General features: G+C 50.9%; 1 protein-coding gene across 4 annotated transcripts in view; it reads right to left on the bottom strand.

Moving 5' to 3' along the window:
• SORL1 (sortilin related receptor 1) overlaps positions 1-23735 on the bottom strand; it is a 173081-nt gene that overhangs the window by 135546 nt on the left and 13800 nt on the right. For all 4 annotated transcript variants that reach the window (XM_045483206.1, XM_045483202.1, XM_045483203.1 and 1 more), the window contains exons 2-5: positions 19552-19668; positions 12632-12757; positions 4373-4534; positions 2028-2095 (exon numbers count right to left, since the gene is read on the bottom strand). In XM_045483206.1, coding sequence (XP_045339162.1) covers positions 2028-2095; positions 4373-4534; positions 12632-12757; positions 19552-19668 — 473 coding nt within the window. The remainder of the gene's footprint in view (positions 1-2027; positions 2096-4372; positions 4535-12631; positions 12758-19551; positions 19669-23735) is intronic.

Here is a 23735-nt window from a genome sequence, read left to right as displayed (position 1 = left end):
AGAAAAAGAGCAAAGGGCGTGAACAGACACGCCGTCATAAAAAAAAGAAATAAAAATGACTCTTGACCAGGCTAAAAGATGTTCAAGCTCATTCACAATAAAACGCAAACTAAGGGTAAGCATGTCTTACCTAACATACTGGCTGTGGAGAGAGGCACCATTCTATGTGGTTGAGAGGAGAGCAAAATTTGGTACTCTCTATAGAAGATCTGGCAATCTCTACCAAAGTCACAATCTCAATGCTTTATTCACTGGGGATATAGCTGTCCACAAAATTGACCAAAGCCTCTGCCCTTGTGGAGCTTTTTTTCTATTGAGAGAAAGACAAATGATAAGCCTAAAAATCTTGGTAAATGCTACGCAAGAAAAGAACAGAGCAGGGTACAGACAATGACAGGAGAGGAGGTGCAGTTTTAGTAGGATCCTTAAGATAGGCCTCATTTAGAAAGTGTTATGTGAACAGACTTGAATGAAGTAAGGGAGTGAGCAATACGTATATCTTGAATAAGAGCTGTCTAGGCAGGGAGGAAAGTAAGTGCAAAGGCCCCGTGGTAGGAACGTACTTGGTATTAACCTGAGAGAAACGTTGGTGCATATTAAAAGGTTCAACGCAGAGAGAGGAACAAGATCAGACCTGTTTTTAGGAAGATCAACCAGGCCATGTACTGAGAATTAACTGCAGAAGGACAGGCGTGGCAACAGAGAGACCAGGTGGGCAACTGATGAGTGACGATGGTGGCTTGGAGTAAAGTAGCAGCCACATAGTAGATCCTGGATATAAACCGAAGGAAGAGACGACAGGATTTCCTGGTAGGTGGGATGTGACACGTGAAACACACATGAAATCAGTGACGACTCAAAGTTCTTGCCCTGTACAACCAGAAAGTGAAACGGGGAAGATTACAGGAGCAGCTGACTGGGGCAGCGAAGGTCAAGTATCTATCTGGGAAGAATCAACTTTGAACCGGTGGAGTGACCCACTGACCCAGCACATCCTTCTCTGGGAACCTTTTCTGCACATTCGCCCACACGGGGACAAATCCATGTACTCAAGGCTGCGTCCCGCATCCTGCAACTGTGAAGGATCAGGAACAAGTAGGACTGGAAACAATTGTACTTCTTGAAGGGCGGCTCCGTTGACTTCACTCTCCCTTCCCAAAACCCTACCATGGCTCCACGACGCTTTCAGAATTCAGTCCAAGTTCCTTTACCAAGCACTGCAGATTCGGATACCCACATCCCTTCCCCCAAACTTCACCCAACATACGGTCCACAAGTCAGACTCGGTGTTCTCCACCGGAGACCACAGCGTCTCATCTCTGCCTCGGGCCATTCTGTTCCTGCCTGGAATCCCAGCCCGCACACCTCCACGCCCGCCGGCGACCTCCAGCCTGCCGCACACGTCCTCAGTCGACAGCAAGCTTTTCTACGGAGCTGTGGCCTTCCCATCTGGAAAGAACCGTGTCCCTCCTCTGGCTTCTCCTGCTACGTCCATGACTTCCGTGCTTCTTTCCAAACGTGTTCTGCGCATGAAATGTCTTTTCTTACCTCCTAAGCTGCGGTCTCCTTAGTAACTCTGGCCATAAATTATTCAACGTCTACCCTAAAGCATCTAGCATGTTTTATATTCAGCAGACGCCAAAAAAAAAAAAAAAAAAAAGTTATGAATGAACAAGTGAATGAATTTTCTATACAGAAAAATCCACACTTCTGTTATCATGCTCGAAGAGTGAAGGTCTTTAGAAATTCTAATCCATGCAAGTGCTTGGAGATTCCCTGAGTCCCCTGATGGCTTGAAAAACGCAAAAGCTCTGCCACTTTTCTCACAAATAGCCCTCCTTTCTCATCCCCCACCACCTCCCACACTGGGTGTATTATACTGGCACCTCTAATTCCCAGGTCTGGAGCGTGCATTTTCTGAATCACAGGCTTTGCATTTCAGGTGAGGGTAGGTGTGTCCTCCACGAAGGAGCCAGAACTCAAAAAAGGTGATTATGTAATTCTAACTCCTTCGATGGACGACTTACCAAGAAAAGGATTTCACGTGTTCCTGAATCAGGATCCAGGTCTGGCCAAAATCATCCGACTTCCACAGCTGTAAAGACCAAAAGGACAAGAAGGAATCAGGATCCAAGCAGCACCCACCACCTGAATGGCCTGGCCCTCAAACCCCACCTTAAATAACACTTTGGCTGTGAAGACAGGGACAGAGATCACCAGGGCCAGCTCGATTACTCCAAATACAAACAAGGGCAGGGAGGGAAGTTCCTCCCCATAGTTACTAAGACCTCAAGAACTACAAGAAAAAAATGACTGGGGCTTATCTTCCATTTACAGATCATCAGAAATTACAGTTTACTCAAGACTAGCCCTCAGGTAGAGTAAAAACAAAAGGATAACACTCCATTCTTCCCGCTTAGGAGACAGTGTCCTTAAAAACCCATAAGGGCTAAAATGAACAAATCAGGAGACTATAGATGCTGGAGAGGATGTGGAGAAACGGGAACCCTCTTGCACTGTTGGTGGGAATGCAAACTGGTGCAGCCGCTCTGGAAAACAGTGTGGAGGTTCCTCAAAAAATTAAAAATAGATCTACCCTATGACCCAGCAAGAGCACTGCTAGGAATTTACCCAAGGGATACGGGAGTGCTGATGCATAGGGGCACTTGTACCCCAATGTTTATCGCAGCGCTCTCAACAATAGCCAAATTGTAGAAAGAGCCTAAATGTCCACCAAGTGATGAATGGATAAAGAAGATGTGGTTTATATATACAATGGAATACTACTTGGCAATGAGAAAGAATGAAATCCTGCCATTTGCAGCAACATGGAGGGAACTGGAAGGTATTCTGCTGAGTGAAATAAGTCAGGCAGAGAAGGACAGATATCATATGTTTTCACTCATATGTGGATCTTGAGAAACTTAACAGAAGACCATAGGGGAAGGGAAGAGGGAAAAAAATAGTTACAAAGAGAGAGAGAGGGAGGAAAACCACAAGACTCTTAAATACAGAGAACAAACTGAGGGTTAATGGGGGGCGGAGAGGGGAAAGTGGGTGATGGGCAGTGAGGAGGGCACTTGTTAGGATGAGCACTGGGTGTTGTATGTAAGCCAATCTGACAACAAGTTATATTCATAGAAACAAACAAAGAAAACCATAAGGGGTCATGGTGACTAAAGGGGAACAGAGAGAACACTGGCTAGGCACAGAGGCAAAGAGCACCAAAGGGAAACACCTTGAATACAAAGGATATGGCCATGAGTAATTAACTTGCCGATCTTGATCTTTGCCAAAGCCCGTGAACTTCCAAACACCGAACCTGAGCCCCTCTGGCCCTAGTGACCATGTATTACGGAGCAGGGGCGCCTGGGTGGCTCCATCGGATATGCATCCGACTCTTGATCTCAGCTCTGGTCACGATCTCACAGATCGTGCCAGCAGAGCAGAACCTGCTTGGGATTCTCTCTCTCTTTCTCAAAATAAATAAATAAACTTAAAAAAAGAAGAAGAAAAAGCAGCAGCAGCAGCAGCAGCAGCAGCAGCAGCAGGGGACCACAAAAAAACAATAATCCACCTATACTGGTAAACTGACCCAGCCTTACTTAGGTTACTCCCTAAGGCAAGTTAAGTGTAAACAGATCATGTTTTCCTTAAACAACCAGCAAAGAAAGAGAAAGGTTCCAAGGTTCCTCTGAGCAAAGCCATTCAAAAGTCATCATTAATCCAAACCCACAGGGTCTACAGGCTTCACAGGATTAGACCAGACCAATGCTGTCGATTTGGCAAGTTTCAACCTTGAGATATAAATCCTACAGGGGCTCTCTCCCCATCTTGCTTTCCTTCAAATCCAGGTTCAAGGAGGAAAAATCACACACATTTATATTTGCATATGCATATGCACGCACACGCACGAAGAGGAAAAATTTTAAATTTAATGGTCATTTCAATTAAATGGTACAAAATCAGTGTGTTTACAGTAGAAGATGGGAAAGGTAGAACAGAAATTCACTAAGGGGTCCCAGCAGAGCTCAGACTCCACCCTTCTTTAGCTGGCTCTCTCTGGTTAATTTCTAGAGCTTCGATTTACCCCCAAAACCCACAAAGGTGCATCTACACCAAGAAAGGCACGATGTTTAACAGGGCCTGCCAAGTGCTTGGCGTCACCCCCTGGCCGGGATGCATTCTGAAAGTGCCAGGGAGATCTAGTTTTCCTTAGCCATGGGAAGTGAAATAATAGCTACAAAGGCTAAGCTTGGGGGGAGGAGGGAGGGAGGGGCCGGGGGAGGTCACTCAGAGGCCACACGATCCACACGGGCAGAGCAGAAAACTCGAGAAGCCCCACCTGACTATGTTCCAGAAGCTCCTTTACCTGCTTGTTGGGGTGAGACCTGTCAAAGCCCAGGAGAAGGTTGGAGGCCTTGCTATGCAGCAGGAGGTCGGCCGCCCGGAATGGGATGGAAAAGCCTTGGAGGGTGTTGCAGAAGTCAAACGTGATCCAGAGGTACTGGGCATAAGCATCTGCAAAGATGTACTGCAAGAAGAAAAAAAAAAAAAAAAAAAAAAAAAAAAGGCAAGTTCAGAGCAGACCTGGCCAGGGCCACCCACAGCCCCGCTTCTCACAGCGCATGCGGTGCTGGGGGCCTGTGGGGCCTCCGTGCGGCTTCCTCGCCATCCCCGGGCCAGGAGATGCCGGTGCTTGCCAAGCAACGCTCAGGGAAGGAAGGGGTGCGGCACGGGCTGGGACAGAGCCAAAGACTGCTCTCCTTTAACCAGGTAACGGTGCGAGTCAAGCCTTCCTTTCTTTTCTCTCAGCTGACTTGGCCATTCTCCCTCTCTGGCAGGTCACTCGGTCACAATCGGAGGGTGGCTACCGGCAGCGGGGACACAGAAGTCCTGCTCCTCAGACCTGCTGCACACAGACAGGACTGTTTCCACTACCCCTCCGTCCTCTGAGCAGCTATGGGGCATGTCTTCCCAGGAAAATCCCTAAAGTCACACCCATCTAGGAAGATGAGCTTCTCCTTGACACGAGGCCAGGTGACAGGGCAGCTCGGAGGACCGTGCAGCCAGTGGGGACGGCAGACTCACTGTGGGGCACGGCAGGAAACAGCCTGGGGGAGCAGGGGCGGCACCCCACTTGGCCCCTGCACAAGCCAGACTGTAGAGTGACGGCCAACCCAAAGAGTCCTCGAGGGGAGGGGCGCCTGGGCGGCTCAGCCGGTCGAGGGTCCGACTTCGGCTCAGGTCGCCATCTCACGGTTCATGAGTTCGAGCCCCGCATCGGGCTCTGCACTGGCGGTGCGGAGCCTGCTTGGGATTCTCTCTCTCTCTTTCTCTCTCTGCCCCTTCCCCACTTGCACGCACTCACACTCCTCTCTCTCTCTCAAAATAAATAAATAAATAAAGAGTTCTCGAGGGGAAGGGACGGAGGCAATTCAACCTGACAAATGTGCGTTTAATGTTCACCAAGGACCAGATGGTACGATGCCACGGTGAAAACACAGAATCCTTAGGGTCCGAAGTGGCAGAAAGAAAGACACGACCGTGGATAACTATAACTCGAGGGAAAATGCGACTCAGTGAGACACCATGGACAGAGTCCTACGAGGAGCACAGAGCACAGATTAGTTCCAGTTTGGGAGACCAGAAAGGACTCCAGGGAAGAGCCGGCCCTTGCAAAAGGCGGGCAAGACGTCCACAGGGAAAGAACATCCCGAGTCTGAGGCAGTTTGCGCTTGGCAACAAGGGCGGGCGGAAAAAAAAGTCCAGCCTGGACTTGAGGGCCTGAGGCAACGGATCATGAAGCACAGACGGTGGCAGGCCTTGAACGCACAGGAGAGATCTGAAGGAAAGCCTCCCTGCTCCCACAAGGGCAAGGGCGGCTCAGAGGGTCACCGTGAACCGGAGCAAGAGGGACCCAGCTCCTCGGGCGCCAGCCAGTCCCCGAAATCAACAACCCAAAGGAATCCGTTCAAGCACACGCCCCCTAATTGGCTGCATCTGACCCAGATCAATCTTCTGTTCAGAATCCTTTTGGTGCTAACAGCTCAGGCACGTCCTAATGCTCTGCATTCGCTTGCACGCTGCTTCTGCTCCTTTCCCTTTGGCTTTTCCCTCCCCAATTCCCAAGAACACGCTCTATGTGTTTTTCTGTTTCCTCCACAGCATCTAATGCAAAACTCCAAAGTCTGCAGGAGCCTAATTCAATCTAACCAGAGAGGCTAGTAAACGTTTTGAAACCAAAAACTACCATAAGCAAATGCAATGTTGTAACAACAGTCATGATCCTAAGAGGACCATCATGATTTCTGGCACGAAGGTGTTCCCTAGAAGTAACAGAGCCCATCTTCCTGCTCCGAAACCATCTTGGTTCCTAAGGTAGGGAGTGTTCTCGGTTTAAAAAGATTTCTGGGGCACCTGGGTGGCTTGGTTGGTTAAGCATCCGACTCCTGGTTTTGGCTCAGGTCATGATCTCGTGGTTTCGCGAGTTGGAGTCCTGCATCAGGCTCTGTGCTGACAGCACTGAGCCTGCTTGGGATTCTCCCTCTCTCTCTCTCTCTCTTTCTGCCCCTCCCCTGTTCATGCTAGCTCTGTCTCTCTCAAACATAAACTTTCAAAAACTAAAATATAATATAAAAATAAATAAAAAGACTCCTCTAGAAATCTACTCCATGGCTTCAACAGGTGTCACATTTAAAAAATCTAAAAATTTAGATTATTATCTAAAATTACCTTATTATCTAAGCTTATTAGATCATTATCTAAAAATTAGCTTGGGGCGCCTGGGTGGCGCAGTCGGTTGAGCGTCTGACTTCAGCTCAGGTCACGATCTCGCGGTCCGCGAGTTCGAGCCCCGCGTCGGGCTCTGGGCTGATGGCTCCGAGCCTGGAGCCTGTTTCCGATTCTGTGTCTCCCTCTCTCTCTGCCCCTCCCCCGTTCATGCTCTGTCTCTCTCTGTCCCAAAAATAAATAAACGTTGAAAAAAAAATTAAAAAAAATAAAAATTAGCTTACTATCGTTCCTGATAACAGCTAAATGCGGCAAGAACAGGGATGCCTGGCTGGTGCAGGTGGTGGAGCACGCAACTCTTGATCTCAGGGCCGTGAGTTCGAGCCCCACGTGGGGCACGGGGTTTACTCTAAACAAACAATCCAACAAAAGGTGTCAAGAGAGCTCAGCGTGCGCCAGGCACTGAGTTGCAAACGTGTGCCTGCCTTACCAAATTCCATCCTTCTGGTACTCACGGCAAGTCAGGGCTTTAGCTATTCGTGTCATCTCCTTTACTGACGAGGACACTGAAGCACAGAGAAGTTCACTGGCCAAGGTGACCCAGGAGGCAGCATCTACATCGGTGTCTGGCTGGTTCAGAGCCCGTCCCTGAACAGTCCATCCACCAAGCCTTCCCTCTCCTGCTCCAACAGAGGCAGCATTTCCTGAATTTCATGCCGAGGTCGCACACTGTTCCCCGGGGCTCATTCCTGCGCCTCCTCTCTTACTCCGCTCCTCTAGCTTTTGCGGGCAGCTCCCTTCCCCTGCCCCGTGGCAACGCTGAATCATGCCACGCCTGCACGCCCCACACCTGACCACCCCATCCTCGACTCCCCTCCTCTGGCACGATCAGGCGTGTGGTGACCTTTAATCTACGGCCTCACCCTGACTGCTGCCCTCCTCGGCATCTCCCCTCTAACGCGCCGAGGTATTTCGCCGGGTCCAAAACCGAGCCCTCCCACACCTTCCGGCCACGTCCCCAGCTCTGTGCGTGCGACCCCGTCCCCCGGCCCGAGTTCTCACCATTACGGGTGGCACTCCGCTGCCTTCCCTCGGCCCCCACTCCCAATCAGCCACCCAGCCGGCCACGTTTTCCTTTTTACACTCTCCGCTCTCCTTTTTTTTTTATCCCCGGTGCTGCCAAGCGTGGCCCACTTCCTACTGGTGGAGCCCACTAGCAAACCGGTGCTGGGCACTGGGTTTTGGTCCTTCTCGTGCCTTCTAGGGCTTGGCAGGGTGCGAAACGCTCAGCGGGTGATTCGAGGTCTGGCTGAGCAACTGGGCAACTTCATGCCTGTATTACCACGACGGTTCCCTTCCCGGCCCCTCTCTAATCTTTCCCCTTCTAATGCATCCCGCATATTGCCAGGACACACATTTCCCTATAAGACACTATTTACAGCAAGCCCCCTTACTCAGACCCTGCTGTGGCTCCCTACTGTCCTCAAGGCCAAAAGCCAACACGACCATCTTCAGATGAGCACCTGCCCAATACCCGAAAGCACCGCGGTGCAAACGCTCCACCCCTGAGAAGTGAATCTCCCCACCGCCTGCACAGGAACCACATACGCCGGCCCCTTGAAGTCTCGGCCCGTGGCCTGTTCCCCCTCTTCGACTCCTGCCAGGTCCACGTAGCTACTGGAATCATGCCTGTCCTTGAAGCTCCATTTCCAACCCCAAGCACCCCGTGAGGCCTTTACTTCCCTGATCCAACCTCGCTGAATCCCCAGCCCCACACACACCCGTGGGTTCCAGCCAGCACTCGGGCACATGTGGCTTCACGTGGTTACATAACCGTGCTGCGTGTGCACGTGACAGGAAGTACAGCACATCCTACTCTGCCTTTGGTCCCCAGCCTGCCTGGCTGTCAAGTCTGCCCGAGGCCAGCCCCACAGATCTGCCAGAAGAGCTGACCTGACCTACCAAGTGCTTCCTGGGCGATGTGATTTCAGGAGCCTCCTCACGTATCCCCACCTTCCCCACCCTGTCGGCAGTCACTGAATATTCAGCTCTTGGCTTACAACTATGTTTCTTCGTGGAGTGCCTGGGTGATTCAGGCAGTGAAGCATCCAGATCTTGGTTTGGGCTCAGGTCGTGACCTCACAGTTCGTGAGTTCGAGCCCCGTGTCGGACTCCACGCTGACATGCGCAGAGCCTGCTTGGGATTCATTCTCTCTCTCTCTCTCTCTCTCTCTGTCCTCTCTCTCTCAAAATAAACTCTTTTGGAAAAATGTATTAAAACAAACACCTATGTTTCCTCTTTAAAGTACAGAGTCTAGAAACATAAACTACAGAAGGGGCACCTGGGTGACTCCGTCGGATAAGCACCTGACTCTTGATTTTGGCCCGGGTCACAATCTGACGGTTTGCGAGTTCAAGGCCTGCATCAGGCTCCTTGCAGACAGTGCGGAGTCTGCTTGGGATTCTCTCTCTCCCTCTCTCTCTGTGCCTCCTCTGCTCTCTCTCGCTCGCTCTCTCACTTTACACTTAAAAAAAAAAAAAAAAAAAGCTACAGAATTCACCTCCATGTTAGCACAAGTGATTCTCTCCAATTCTGAGGGGAGGAACCAAGAGCACAAAGACAGGACAAAGGGCACACAGGAGGCAATGAAGAAACATAACTCCGGAAGGGAAAGAGAGAGGACCAGCTCTCGAGGCCGGGAAGCCTGGCTGCACACTCGGGGGCCTTTTGTAAGGAGCCCCAGGTGTATGCAGACACTGCGTGGCTGACCTCAGGGGCACTGTGGGGCCAGCAGCACTGGCGGGTGGCCAGGGCTGTGCACTGCTTCAGGGAGGCAGCACACAAGGCTGAGAAGAAGGAAGTGGGGCTGTTGGCAGGTACAAAAATAGACCCAGACACTCACATGACCCCCCGAGCCATTCCATCTCCATCGTGAAGCAAAACCACTGGACCACAGCTGCTCGCCTACCCAGCACCTCCTTTCCCCTTGCACAGGTGCACAGCCCCTCGGGCTTCCACGTGGCCCTTGTGTGACATCCTCACCTTTCCAGGCAGCTGCTGATGGTCATTTCAGCCATTTCAAACCACACTCCTTGACAGCCCCCCTAACATCTTCACACAGGGGACGTGCCTGGGCCCCGCACCCAGGACTTAACAGTAAGGCACCCAGCCTGTGTGATTTTTCTCAGGAAGTGGTGGGTCTGGTGGGGCAATCTGCCTTCCAAGGGACAAAGGCAAAAGTAACAGAAGTAACGGGCACAACGAGAGTCACGGTTTCCTTCCTGACAAGTCTGGGGAGGGGTGACCACCTTCTTTGGGGAACTAGAAACTCAGCAGAGAAGGCTGTGTCTCCAACCCACTCAGTCTGCTCCAGGCTCGGCCTCCACCTGTCACCAGGTTCTCCAAGAAGGCGGTTCCTCTTCTGTTTCCCCACCAACTGCAAAGCACGTCCCTCTCTCCCACGAGAAACCCAAGATGTACCACCTTCCAGGGAGGGGGCACCCAGGCCGCGGGCATGCCCCGTCCTCCCGGCACTTCAAACTCCCTGACAACCACCCCTGGAGTTCTCTTCCCGCTCGCCCCAGCGCCCTGGCCCCTGCCCTGCTCCTTCTTCAGACCTGTTGCTTCAAAAGCCCCTCTCCCCCCTGCACCAAACCATCTTCGCGAGCCCAGAACATCATCCTTCCTGTCTTCTGACTGCTGAGACGTGCATGCGGGCCCGGCAGCCGCTCGCCACAACCCATGACAAGCAGGAAGGAAGTCAGAACCTGCTTGCAGACCTCTGTGCCCTTGCAGTGGGAGGTGAGGAGGGGGCAGAGAGAGCTGAAAAGGAAGATTCCAGAGGACAACAGGGTGGTTCCAAGGCCACAACTGCAGTGAGAGTTAGCTCTGGGGCGATGTGTAAAAAGTCATGGTAACAGGCACAGCCTGACAAAGTGAGTAATCTGAGAGTTATTTGATTCCCAGAGGCAAGGGGGGGGGGGGGGGGGGGCATACGGATCTCTCCGTGGGAGATGTGGCACAGCCAGCAAGCTGGACCCTGGGGCAGGGTTCCTCACCTCACGGAAGTCAACTGTGGGAGCCCCGAGCACCAGGGCTGCCTGGCCAAGTGCAGTGGGGAGCGTGGTGCAAAGGGCCGGCAATCTTGTCTACAGAGCCAATTCCCTCCAGCACCCCTTCCTGTTTCTCAGCGCGGAGGGAGTTAGGGAAGAGGTGAGTTTGTTCCTAACTGCTGCTTTTCTTCAAGATCAGGCAGGACTGATAGGAACCACGACGTACCGGTAATAATTATTTTAGTTTAAAAAAAAAAATAGGGATGTCTGGGTGGCTCAGTCGGTTGAGTGTCCGACTTCGGCTTAGGTCATGATCTCACGGTCCGTGAGTTCGAGCCCCGCGTCAGGCTCTGTGCTGACAGCTCAGAGCCTGGAGCCTGTTTCAGATTCTGTGTCTCCCTCTCTCTGACCCTCTCCCGTTCATGCTCTGTCTCTCTCTGTCTCAAAAATAAATAAACGTTAAAAAAAATTTTTTTCTTAAAAAAATGTTTTTAGGGGCGCCCGAGTAGCCCCGCAGGTTAAGCGTCTGACTTTGGCTCAGGTCATGATCTCGCGGTTCATGAGTTCGAACCCCGCGTCAGAAAGCTCAGAGCCTACTTCAGACTCTGGCTCCCTCTTTCTCTGCGCCTCCCCACCCCCTCTAAAAAATAAATAAACATTAAAAAAAAATTTTTTTTTCATTGTTTCTATACCCATTAGTAAACAGCTGCTTCCTTGAAACCCAGGAGTGGTCCCTCCTAAGGACCAGTGGCCTGGACCCTTCCCCAGGACCTGTCCACAATCCAGCAACTAAAAGGTTAATGCCTGGCCCAGCAGCGTGGCCTTCAGGACCCAGCTCCCTCCAGACTGGGTCTGTTCTGATTGGTCAGTGCCATTCCAGTGGCTAAATATTTTGAATACAGGCAATGGGAGAAGCCAGCGCTGGGGGGTGGGCAGGGAGGAGGTGTAACCTGGCCGAGATGCCTGTGGATCTTGTTCCTTTCTGGATGCACAAAAAAGTTCGGCTCAGGTCATGATCTCACGGTCCGTGGGTTCGAGCCCTGCATCGGGCTCTGTGCTGACAGGTCAGAGCCTGGAGCCTGCTTCGGATTCTGTGTCGCCCTCTCTCTCTGCCCCTCCCCTGTTTATGCTCTGTCTCTCTCTGTCTCAAAAATAAATAAAACATTAAAAAAAAATTAAAAAAAAAAAAGCAGCAGCTATGCTTACCTCAGAGGTTTCTGAGCATCCTTAGAAGCAGTGGTCTTAACTCTGGAAGTGAGCTAGGACTCACCAGGGTGGGGAAGAAAGCAATCAAATACAAGCCTCTGAGCTAAAGCTCCCTAACCTTGCAGGGTGCCTGATTCCTGTCCTCCCCACCTCTGCAGCCGCCTCTCTGGGACCCGGGACAATCTCAAATCAATGCTCCCTCCAAATCTAATTGCCTGGGGTTCTGCTGCAGAAACAAAGCCCCAGGCCAGCCAGCTGGGAAAACAAATCAGGAGGCACAGCAGGTCTGCAGCCTTGGTTTTCTTTCCTCCACTGGTGCAGGTTTGGGGGGAGGGAGGGGCGCACATGGGTGACGCGTTTGCCACCTGTGAGTAGGGCAGCTCATTAGCTGGCAGATTTTCTGCGCATTAGCCCGACAGGTTTGTCTAGAAATCCCGCCTGGCAGGCACCTGGCCCGCCTGATTATGCACAGTTCCACCCTGACAACCGTGTTCTCCCAAGGTTGGCAGAAAAACAGTCACTGCCAAGGTGCAAACAGATGACAAGGAAGTCCTTCTGCCAGCCCCCCTTTAGCAGAGCAGTCGTCCCGGATGGAATCAAGCCCCAGGAAGTCACAACGGGTGGGACAGCGCTTCCTTACACGCTTGTTGTCCGCGGGGCTGTGGTAGAACTGCGCGATCACGGCTTCGCTGCTGTTTCCCACGCCGAAGTTCAACTTCTCGGAAATTTTCTTGAATGATTTTCCATAGTCATAAGACACGTACACCTGGATTAGGGAGGAGGAGAGGGCAAAGAAGACAGAGCTGGTGAGAAACGCCGCAGAAAAGACCCCACCTGTGAACATCCCGCCCTGGATCCCAAGTGTGGGTGAGAGGCCCCCGGTGTCACAAAACGACAGAAGCCAAGGGATGACACACACAGGAGAAGCGGGGCACCTCTCCGTCCAGTCACGTTGGGGGGGCGGACGGCAGGGCAATGCCTGCTACACAGGCTCCTTTCTGCGGCCAAGACACGACCCCCCTGCAGGGGGAGACCCACGGATGGCGACGAGGCTGACCTCCTCCCCACGGCCGGGTTAAGTGTTTAACAAATTACATCCAGCGGCAGATAGAATGTGGTTGTCTGGGGAGGGGAGGGGAGGGACTGGGAACTTGTTTTGCCATCTGTCGAAATGTCCCCAAAAGGTAATCTAATCCTTCAATCCTCTGCTGGGAAGTTCTGTTCCTACAGCACCGAGGAAGATGAAAGAAAAAAAGAAAAAAAAAAAAAAAAAAAAAACCCTCCGGGGCCTCCGCAGAGTAGCCCCAGAGATGAGAAAGAAAGCGCTGAGTGATTAAATATGCAGGGAGGTTAAATGCATAGGCACCAGATCCCTGGCCCAGTTGGCCTACGCTTGCTAATGCTACATACAGCTCGGGAGAACAGCCACAGGAGCCGTGCCCGTGCCAGCGGTATTTTCTTCTCTCCTGCTTCCGGGTCTCTGGCTACCCAGTAACCACAGTAATAAAACAGAAGAATAACTGTCGTTCGCCGTGTGCTTACGAGGTGCCAGATCCTGCACCACCGTCCCGTGAAAGATCTCAGGTAGCTCTTACCACAGCCCTGCGTGGCAAATGCAATGATTGAAATCACTTTACAGATAAGGCATAGGGGGAGGGGGGGGGGCTTACGTGATTAGTCACTTGCCAAAGCCACAGAGATAGTAAGCAGCAGCGTGGAATTGTGATCCAGGCTGCTTGCCTCCAAAGCCAGAAATCCCAAAGCCACTAGAGTAATAGATGGCAGAAGAGAAGCCGGCAGGTATTTTGCACCTAGGCTTGCTACCTATGCAACGTGAAATTAACATAATCAGAGGATTCAAAACAAGGCTGGCTGATGAATCCAATATTAAGAATACTTAGTGAGCATTGGGGTAAGCGCTGAAGAAAAATGACAGGTGCGTCCCAACAACAACAGGAAGGACTGGACTAATCCCATAAAGGGTATTGCCACCAGGCCCATTGATGCAACAGCAAACACGGTTTAAGGATCTGACAGGAGGCAAGGACTGTGCTAAGCACGAGATATACAAAGACAGGCCCTTTACACACGATGTAAGCATACAAATATTTGCAAACAATAACTCATGGAAACAATGAACTACACAAGGCAGGTACAAAGGAACGGAGAGTATATACAGGGCGTTAATATTTATTAGATGTCAAGGTTAGAAGAGCACAGATAGAGCCTGTGCCCATATCTGGGCCACCGTGGAAGAAACCCTATTACGAACACTCATGTTTACACATGTGTGCTCCCAACTACCAAGCACCACAGTAAGGGGCCACCATAAAAATGGCTTCAGAAATGCAGCAGGTTGAGAAGTTCGCAGATAATTTGAGTGGGTAAAAAGATAAAGTAGTTCTTTCTCCCTTCCATTCTCCTGACCCACAATGGACACTGAGACTCCCCGTTAGGTTCCCATGTCACATGTAATAAACTAATGGCTTCTCAAAAAGGGAACTCAGCCCCCTCCAGCTCCAACATCCCAAAAATGGATAATCCCCTATGTGTTACCTCCTCAGAAGCACACGTGATGATAAGTCATATTAGGGTAGCATTTTTTCAGTATATGATATTCTTCAATATAAATTCTCGCTCAACTTTAAAAATTCTGTGGGTTTGGGGCGCCTGGGTGGCTCAGTCGGTTGAGTGTCCGACTTCAGCTCAGGTCATGATCTCACTCTCCGTGAGTTCGAGCCCCGCGTCGGGCTCTGGGCTGATGGCCCAGAGCCTGGAGCCTGCTTCCGATTCTGTGTCTCCCTCTCTCTCTGTTCCTCCCCCGTTCATGCTCTGTCTCTCTCTGTCTCAAAAATAAATAAACGTTAAAAAAAATAAAAAAAAAAAAAAAATTCTGTGGGTTAGCCTCCCTCGGCATACCCGAAACATCACAGGTACTTGGTAAAGATTTCTCGAATTAGTAAGTATCATTATATACCACAGAGCGAAGTAAATGAATGGATCCCATAAATGAATAAAAAAGAATGACAGCAATGAGTCAGTGAGTGAATGAAGAATTATTTCCATTTAAGAGATCACAAAAGCTAAGATTCAGAGAAGTTCACGACCAGCCCAAGGTCATACAGCTAGTAAGTGACAAAACTTAACGGGTTCCTCCAGTCCCGGTTCCAGTGGTCTTTCCACTCTTGCAAGTTACTCTTCTAAGAGAACGTTCTCTTCTACGTACTTACGTTGCTCTGTTCAAGAGGAAGATCATACGCTGAATCTCCAGGCCGGGCAGTAGAAGTGCAGGAGAAGGGATAAAACACCAACTTTAACAAAATACAGGTCCTTTCTGGGATTCTCAGCCCCATTTCATACTCGGAGGTACAACAGCCCTCACTACCAAAAAGCTCTTCCTTAATACACACCTGCAAACAAACCCCATCTCTTTAGGACTTATACTCCTTAGAAGTTAAGACTAAGTATGTGAGGGTCCCTCCTACACCTCCAGGCTCTTGTAAAGGACTCATCAACCTTTCTTCCTTTCTCCAGGTTGAACAATCCCAACACGATCTTTTTATCCTGTCCTTAGAATTCTTTTTTTTTTTTTTTAATATTTAATGTTTATTTATTTTTGAGAGACAGAGTGAGAGCAGGGAAGGGACAGAAAGAGAGGGAGACACAGAATCCGAAGCAGGCTCCAGGCTCTGAGCTGTCGGCACAGAGCCTGACACGGGCCTTGAACTCACAGACCGTGAGATCATGACCTGAGCCGAAGTCGGACGCTTAACCGACTGAGCCACCCAGGAGCCCCGATCCTGTCCTCATAATTCTTATTTCTATTGCATTAACCTAGACACTAAGCTCCATAGGGCAAAGCCCAGGCTGAGGGCTGTGCACAGCTATCCACCCTCCTCCACCCAGGAAGCCCAGAAAAGGCCTCTGCCAGCACACAGATAACGCCAAGAAGGCTGATGGCCTCATGGTCTCCGCACAGCACCCCCACCGGTACATTCTGGTTCAGTCTTGTCCCCAGGTAGTACCAGGCTGCTGACTCACTGCCCACTATGATCTCCAGGCGAATCCGGGCAAACACCCTGTGCCCACTCATCTTGTGCATCTACAGCATGGTCTTTCTCCAAGCACAGGTTTCTGCACTGATTGGTCCCCTCTGACTTCTCTAAGGCACTGCTCCCTAAGGAACAGAATACAACGTGGGGCGCCTGGGTGGCTCAGTCGGTTAAGCATCGAACTTCAGCCCAGGTCATGATCTCACAGTTCGTGAGTTCAAGCCCCGCTGTGAGCGCACAGCCTGCTTGGGATTCTCTCTCTCTGCCCCTCCCCAACTTGCGCACACTCTCTCTCTCTCTCTCTCTCTCTCTCTCTCTCTCAAAAATAAACACACGGTAAAAAAAAAAAAAAATTTCCTTTTGAAAAGAAAATACTCCTGGCTGCTGATTCACAGACCACACTTTGAGGAGCAAGGTTTTGCAAGCACTCTCTCATTGACAGATGAGAAGACCAAAAGAAGGTTAATGACTCGGCTCAAGGTCAGACTGCTCACGAACGGCAGAGCCAGGATCCAAACCCAGGCAGGCTGATTACAGAGCCAGAGCTCAGCCACACGCCAGCTCCACGGGCTACCAAGTTCTGCCCTGTGACCGAGCTAGCAAGTACTGGCCCCGCTCCTCGGACAATGCTGGGGGACACCGATCATGTCGCACCACTCTGGGCACAAGGGCAGCAAGTCCTACCATTGCTAAAACCTTAGCTGGTGGATTCTGATCTTCCCTCGGACACTATCTCTGGAGAGCTCTTTGGCCAATGACGTTGCACCGAGTGCGTCGTAAACTATGTCAGGACGGGGCAGAAACAAAGAGGTGGGAAGGACGAACCGAAACAACACCTAAACACCGAGTGTTTCCTTTCGTCGACCGGACTTATCAGAGAAAAGGACGGCATTCAGCTGTCATTCCTCATGCAACTTGCTACAAGTTCATCAGGACAGTTTTTTGTTTTGTCTTGTTTTTTTTAATCTGTTTAAAAGCAAACCTTCCGGGATTTCAGATCCGGCCCTTTTTTATATACTGAATATGTACGACTTGGCCGTTCTCCGACACACCCACCCAGTCCCTCACTTGGGCAGGCTCTTTCCCTCTGCCCTGCTGACGGGGCCTTATGAGCCGTGTTCCCAGTCTTCTTTGAAGAAAGTCTGGATCGTTCCTATCCCGCCACCACCGACTCCAGCCTCTGAGTCATTATTTCTGCATTAACTTTTCACATCAGAACATCTCACTGCCAGCTGCCAAGGCTTCAACGTAGCCTGTATACAGACGGGGGAAATCTCTACCACTCCTATTTATGACCTCCAAGCATTGCGTTTCCTTTCCATTGAATCTTATCACGTATTTCATTACAGAATAGTTTATCACTTGGACTGTTCAATGGCTTCTTGGAAAGATACACCCAAATATTTAGCGTGAGAACCCGGGTTTGGGCAGAGTGGCAATTCGTGGGGTGACCGGCCATCCCGGTCCACCTCGGACTGAGGAGGCTCCCAGGATGTGGGACTTTGGGGGCCGAAGCACAGACAAGTTGGCCATGCCAGAAACACGACACTCTCACACAGATAGCGCGTGATCGGGCCTCCTTAGCCGCCGCTCTCCTCCCACAGACATGCCGAGCGACCTCATGTAGGCCACTTAATGTCTCCAGGCTCCTGTCTGTCCAGCAAGGGCTTTTACCTACCTTACAAAAATAACAATAATAACAATAATCTAGATAAAGAATGTTTTCAATGTGTAAAAAACCCTAAGGAGGACTTCTCAACACAGTAGGGCAGAGAGCTGTTTCCTGTGAGATACATATATCCACAGGTGCCTGTGGGCCTCACGGGACCGACGGCATCCATACGCTGCCATCTGTGTTTGCAAACCCTGATCACACTTACAAAGGGGCCGAAGCCCCTGCCCCCAAGTAAGTCCAGCTGTCCTCCAGAGCACTACACCCAACCTGGCTGTCAATACAGTGCTTTCCCACCCACCCCTGCCCAGCAGCCACCCTGGGCAAAGCGATGCATCACAGCCCTTCTATTGCCCTCCCTGTCCATGGCTGCCTTGCTTGTACCCACTAGGAAACAGCCCCCAGTGCTTCCTCCAGTCACCCACCTCGGAGCTCATGTGACCCAGACAGTGGACACCCAGAGAGGGACCTCACTGAGACCAAATCTATACTCAAGAATTACATGGGGCGCCTGGGTGGCGCAGTCGGTTAAGCGTCCGACTTCAGCCAGGTCACGATCTCGCGGTCCGTGAGTTCGAGCCTCGCGTCAGGCTCTGGGCTGATGGCTCAGAGCCTGGAGCCTGTTTCCGATTCTGTGTCTCCCTCTCTCTCTGCCCCTCCCCCGTTCATGCTCTGTCTCTCTCTGTCCCAAAAATAAATAAACGTTGAAAAAAAAATTAAAAAAAAAAAAAAAAAAAGAATTACAAGTGTATCCTTCAGGCCGATGGGACAGTACCAGCAAATTCAGCAGGAGGTTTCCTCTGGCCAAGGGGGCACAGGAAACAAAGCTCCACACTGTGTTTCTTTGTCCACAGATTTACCCTGTGGTGACATCGGTCCCTGACCCAAGGCAGGGGCTGTTCCTCTTCCAGCACGGGGAAGTCTGGAGCGGGGGCCACACTGCTGGGACTCAAGGACGAGCTCTGGCCCTCACATACATTGTGCTTGACCCGCCCAAGTTATTTGTGAAAACCACACATGAGCTGCCAACTGGTAAGACTCAGCAGTTTTCACAGAAAAAGCCCGATCTCTGAGCTTCTCTCGGAGATCAGATCTGGCGACGCCGGGCCCTCCACGGCAACCATAGCGGGGCCGATGACAGCAGGCCCCTCCAAAGCACGCAAATCCCTTCTACTTCCTCATGTCTCTAGGACACGGAGACCAAGGATCAATCACCATGTTCAAATTAACATATGAGGGAATGCTTCTTGAACCCGTATCTCTACCGAAGCGGGAAAACGACCCACAGGGTACCAGGAGGCCACACACGTCAAGAAAAACGGGAGAGATCGTTTTTCTCGGGGGACATGAGAGTGTTGTAAATGTGGAGGCCACCCACCTGGTCTCTCGTGGGCCTTTGGGTCTGTGACCCCTGGTCTCACACATCCAAAGCACCTGGACGATTAAACGCTACCGAAAGCCAACTGTGGAAAGAATCGGATTCCACACCGCTCACCCAACCGTAAGGGGTTCCCTCGGGCTCCGTGGCAGACGCGCAGCCCCGCCCGGAATGCACTTCTGGCATTTCGTGGAGCAGACGCAACGAGCCGGATCATACCCTATCACTTCACAAAAGTAATCACACATCCCGTGGATCTCATTGCAAAACTGACCGCACCGCCCTCTGTTCGACCAACAAGGGGGTATTTAGTACCTTCTAGAGTCTCTCCCCTGTTGTAAAACGTATCCCCATCCCTTCTCTGATTACCCGCTGTTTTTTCTGGCAGGATAACCCCACCAGGTTCCAAAAGGGCATGCTGGCGGCACAGGAGTGTGCAGAACACCACCAATACTTACATCGCTGCTCCTGGGCCTCGCCAGTGCCAGGCTGTCCCGGGCTAAGGCCACGATCACGTTGCTTTTCTCTCCGGCCCAGTGCACCACCATCTGATTGTGGGAGTCATTCAGGCTAACCTGAAAGAGGTCAAACCAACAAAGGCATTAGGACCCATGAGGAGCGAAGGCCGTAATGTTCTAAAGCAAGACTCCTTTGTCACTCACAAATAGCTAAGGTTCTTAGATCTGGAACACTGGGCCAGGGCGGCCTATTTTTCCACCAATGCAGATGCCACCAGACACAACTTCCCCAAAAAGAAACACGAATTCCTTGCTGTTTTAGATATAAATGGATTGCAAAAAAAAAAAAACTTCTTCTCAGGCTCTCTCTGGCATCACCAATGACTTCGCTTATTCTTGTCTTCTGCGTAATCAATCTCTGGTCACTTTCATCCCCAACCCATACACAGGACATGCACCCCCTAAGGCTTAAAGCCAAAACACTGGAATATCTTCCTCATTCAGAAAAAGTGCTAAGGCCAGAAAGACCGCACGCTTTCAATTTTTTTTTTGAATATTTTATTTATTTTTGAGAGAGAGACAGGAGTGTAAGCAGGAGAGGGGCAGAGAGAGGGGGAGACACGGAATCCAAAGCAGGCTCCAGGATCTGAGCTGTCAGCACGGAGCCCGACGTGGGGCTCGAACCCACAAACTGTGAGATCACGACCTGAGCCGAAGTCGGCCGCTTAACCGACTGAGCCACCCGGGCTCCCCGAGAGACCACGTGCTTGCAAACATCTGTGCCCCCGGGTGCTCCGGCTGGCTGGCCTAGAGGGGCCACTGCTCACCCTTAGGGCCTGACAAGGAGGAACAAGAGAAAAACATCATGGCACAGTTTTATTTAATTAGTTTTAGAGTGTCCCAGGTGAGGAAATCTTTTCCAGGACTCCCCAGAAATGACCTTTGGATTATTGCCAGCAGTAGTTCCCAGACTCCTGGATTCTGTAAACCAGTAAATGAAAATAAATTAGAAAAGCCAACAGACGATTGGTTGGCCAACTCTGTTTTGCCAGGTAGGGACGTTAACAAAAACAGCAGTCAGAGCCTGACTTGCTGGTCTCTGAACCGGTTTTTTCTGCTTCCTGAGGACACTGCAGACTGTTGCCCAGGCTGCCTTGCAGTGGGGTGTGGCCTGGGACCGACTGAAGGTGGCAGTGCCAACTAGCCCCAGCCCCCTCCCAGCCTTCTGCTTCCTCCCCATCTACAGGCTCCGTCCGGGACTCCAGAGCCCCAAAGGTGAGCGGAACCATAAGCAGGAAGGAGCCCACGTCCCCGAGGAGAAAACCCTCCCCTAATCAGTCACACTCATTTTGAACTCCCCACAGTTGGGCAACCCAATGACACCACTGGGACTGCCGGGACTCGTCCGTTATGCAGTTAGCCCTCTTAAGCAACATAACCACCATCTACAATCACTGCCATTTTTTAAAGGAAGGACAGTTTCACACCGAAAACAGAGTAAGGATCTATCTCAGAACAAAGAACAGTTCGTCCGAGAGTCCCGCTTTATGAAAAACCAACTACGTTAACTTTTATTTGTCCTACTTCACCAGACACCGATGGATCGTTCAAGGGCTGGCATCTCCCAACCCCCGAGCTAATTTTTCACCCCCTCCGTGTGATGAGCAAACCAAGGATCGTACTAACAAAAATGCCGTGAGCTCGTGTTAATGGTCAGAATCAGGGCAAACCACCGCCCGCCTCCCCCCCACCGGCCCCCAACAGTCAGGAGAGTGCATGCTCCCTCTTGCAGAGCAACGTCGTGGAGAAGCCTCTTGCTTCTGCAGCCTCAGCTGTCTTGGGCGCGTAGAAGGATCCTGGGCTCTGGGTAGTCTCTGTATAGCCCACCTATACACACACCCCACCACCCTCACCTCTCGGGCTGATGAAAAGTCCAAGCCTGAGCTGCGGTGCCCTCTGAGCTGTCTTCCTATCAAGGTTCTGCAGCAGAAAACCCTCCCCTCCCCACACCTCCTTTCTCCTTTCTGTTCCTTACCCCGCCACCGCCTTAGCTTTTCCCACCCCCTCCTTGAGGTGCTCCCAGATGTCACAGGGGAGACAGAAAACAACAGTGCCATAAACCCGGCAGACAAGATGACAAAGGAGCTAATCCTTAACTACTTTGCTTTGGCTCTTGAGCGCCCGCGTCTAATTGGATCTATCGGAAATGAGACCTCTTTCAAGAAAAGACCTTTGATATGTTTTTAGGAAAACATGTCATTCCAAAATGTCCCTTCTCATTCCCAGAGGTAAGTCCAGGCGACCATCAAGCGAGAGGTACAAATAAAAAAAAGAAAGAAGTAAATAATTTAACCCAGAATGCTAGAGGGGAAAAAAGCAGCTAAGATTGGAATCTCCACCAGCAACTCATGCCTTACCTCCAGCCTTCCTGGTCCCCCACCTCTCCCCTTCCAGCTCATGCCTCTGGGAAGAATCTAGAAGCATCTACAGATCAGAAGCCCACTAACACAGGTGCCCTCGGAATTCAGGCTACAAGCCTTTCCCCTCCAAAAACATTCCCACCCTTAGAACCAGAGGGGAATAAACACAGAACGTATGCAAACATCGATACAATAAAGGATTCGGAACCTACGAGAATCACCCAAGTTCTCAGGGTCTGGATGAAAGAGCCCACCAATATTTAACTTGGGCAACCTCAGCACGGTCCCCTGTGGCAGGTAACAATCAAATCACACTGGGAATAGGTGACAAAGCCTTCAGTGAGGAGAGTAGGAAAGAGGTCTCAATGCTCCTTGCTGAAGTCTTTCTACTCAGAGGACGTAAGATTTATGAGGCCCCCTCCACCAGTCCTAACAGCGGTGAAGGGGTGAGAGCGGCACCAAGGACGAGCATCACAACGTCCAAGGGCTTTCTTACAAAGGAAGTCAAAGGCAAACCTGCAGAAACACCTTAAAAAAAAAAAAAAAAAAAAAGACTTGATAAATGAGACACAGTTAATTGGAGCTGGAAAAGCAGCAGGGAGGGGCTGAGGTCTCCCCTCATAAAGCAGAGAAAAATCGCATGCCAGAAAAATCTCCCCACACAGAAACAGCATCATCAACAACCAACAGCACTTGGGAGGTGCTTCAGCACCCCCCGCACCTCCACTAGGCTCACAGACAGCTCTTTCAGGCCCGAGAGGTCACCTGATCAGGGGCTCCCAAACCCAGCTGACAGAACCCACCCCAGACTCTGGGATTCAGATCCCCTGACTGGGGCCCAGGAATTCATCTTTTTAAAAGACACACTCCAGGCGTCCATAATGCAGCTTCTTTGGGGAGCAATGAATCTAGTCCATTCCCCTCCTAGTACCTGCGACCAAACTCGTGGTAACTGGAAGACTCACTCTTTGGAGCGCCTGGGCTTCAGGTTGTGATCTCACAGTTCCCAAGTTCAAGCCCCGCATCGGGCTCAATGCTATCAGCATAGACCCTGCTTTGGATCCCCTGTCCCCGTGTCTCTCTCTCTGCCCCTCCCTCGCTCATGCTCACTCGCAGGCACGTGAGCGCTCTCTCTCTCTCTCTTTCTCAAAAATGTGTAAACAGGGGCGCCTGGGTGGCGCAGTCGGTTAAGCGTCCGACTTCAGCCAGGTCACGATCTCGCGGTCCGTGAGTTCGAGCCCCGCGTCGGGCTCTGGGCTGATGGCTCAGAGCCTGGAGCCTGTTTCCGATTCTGTGTCTCCCTCTCTCTCTGCCCCTCCCCCGTTCATGCTCTGTCTCTCTCTGTCCCCCCAAAAAAAAATAAACGTTGAAAAAAAAAAAATCACTCAAGCATTTAAAAAAAAAAAACGTGTAAACATTGAAAAAGAAAAAAGACTCACTCTTTTTGGGAGGAGGCCGTCTTTGGGTATCTGGAGTAGTTGTTACAATTCTATGATCCTATATATGACACAACGTGGATAAACCTCAAAAAAAGACTACACTAGTAGAAGCAGTCAGACACAAAAGGTCACACGTGGCATGAGCCCATTTACATGAAATATGCAGAATGAGTAGATCCATACAGATAGAAAGTAGACTGCTGGTTGCCAGGGGCTGGGGGAAAGGGAAACAGGAAGTAACCATTTACTAGGTGAGGGGTTTTATTTTCGTTTAGAGCGATGGAAACGGCTTGTAATTAGACAGGGGTGGTGGCCACGTAACACT

The sequence above is a fragment of the Leopardus geoffroyi genome, chromosome D1 (assembly GCF_018350155.1).
Source record: "Leopardus geoffroyi isolate Oge1 chromosome D1, O.geoffroyi_Oge1_pat1.0, whole genome shotgun sequence".
In the NCBI taxonomy this organism is placed as follows: domain Eukaryota; kingdom Metazoa; phylum Chordata; class Mammalia; order Carnivora; family Felidae; genus Leopardus; species Leopardus geoffroyi.
This window is presented reverse-complemented; position numbering and strand designations above follow the sequence as displayed.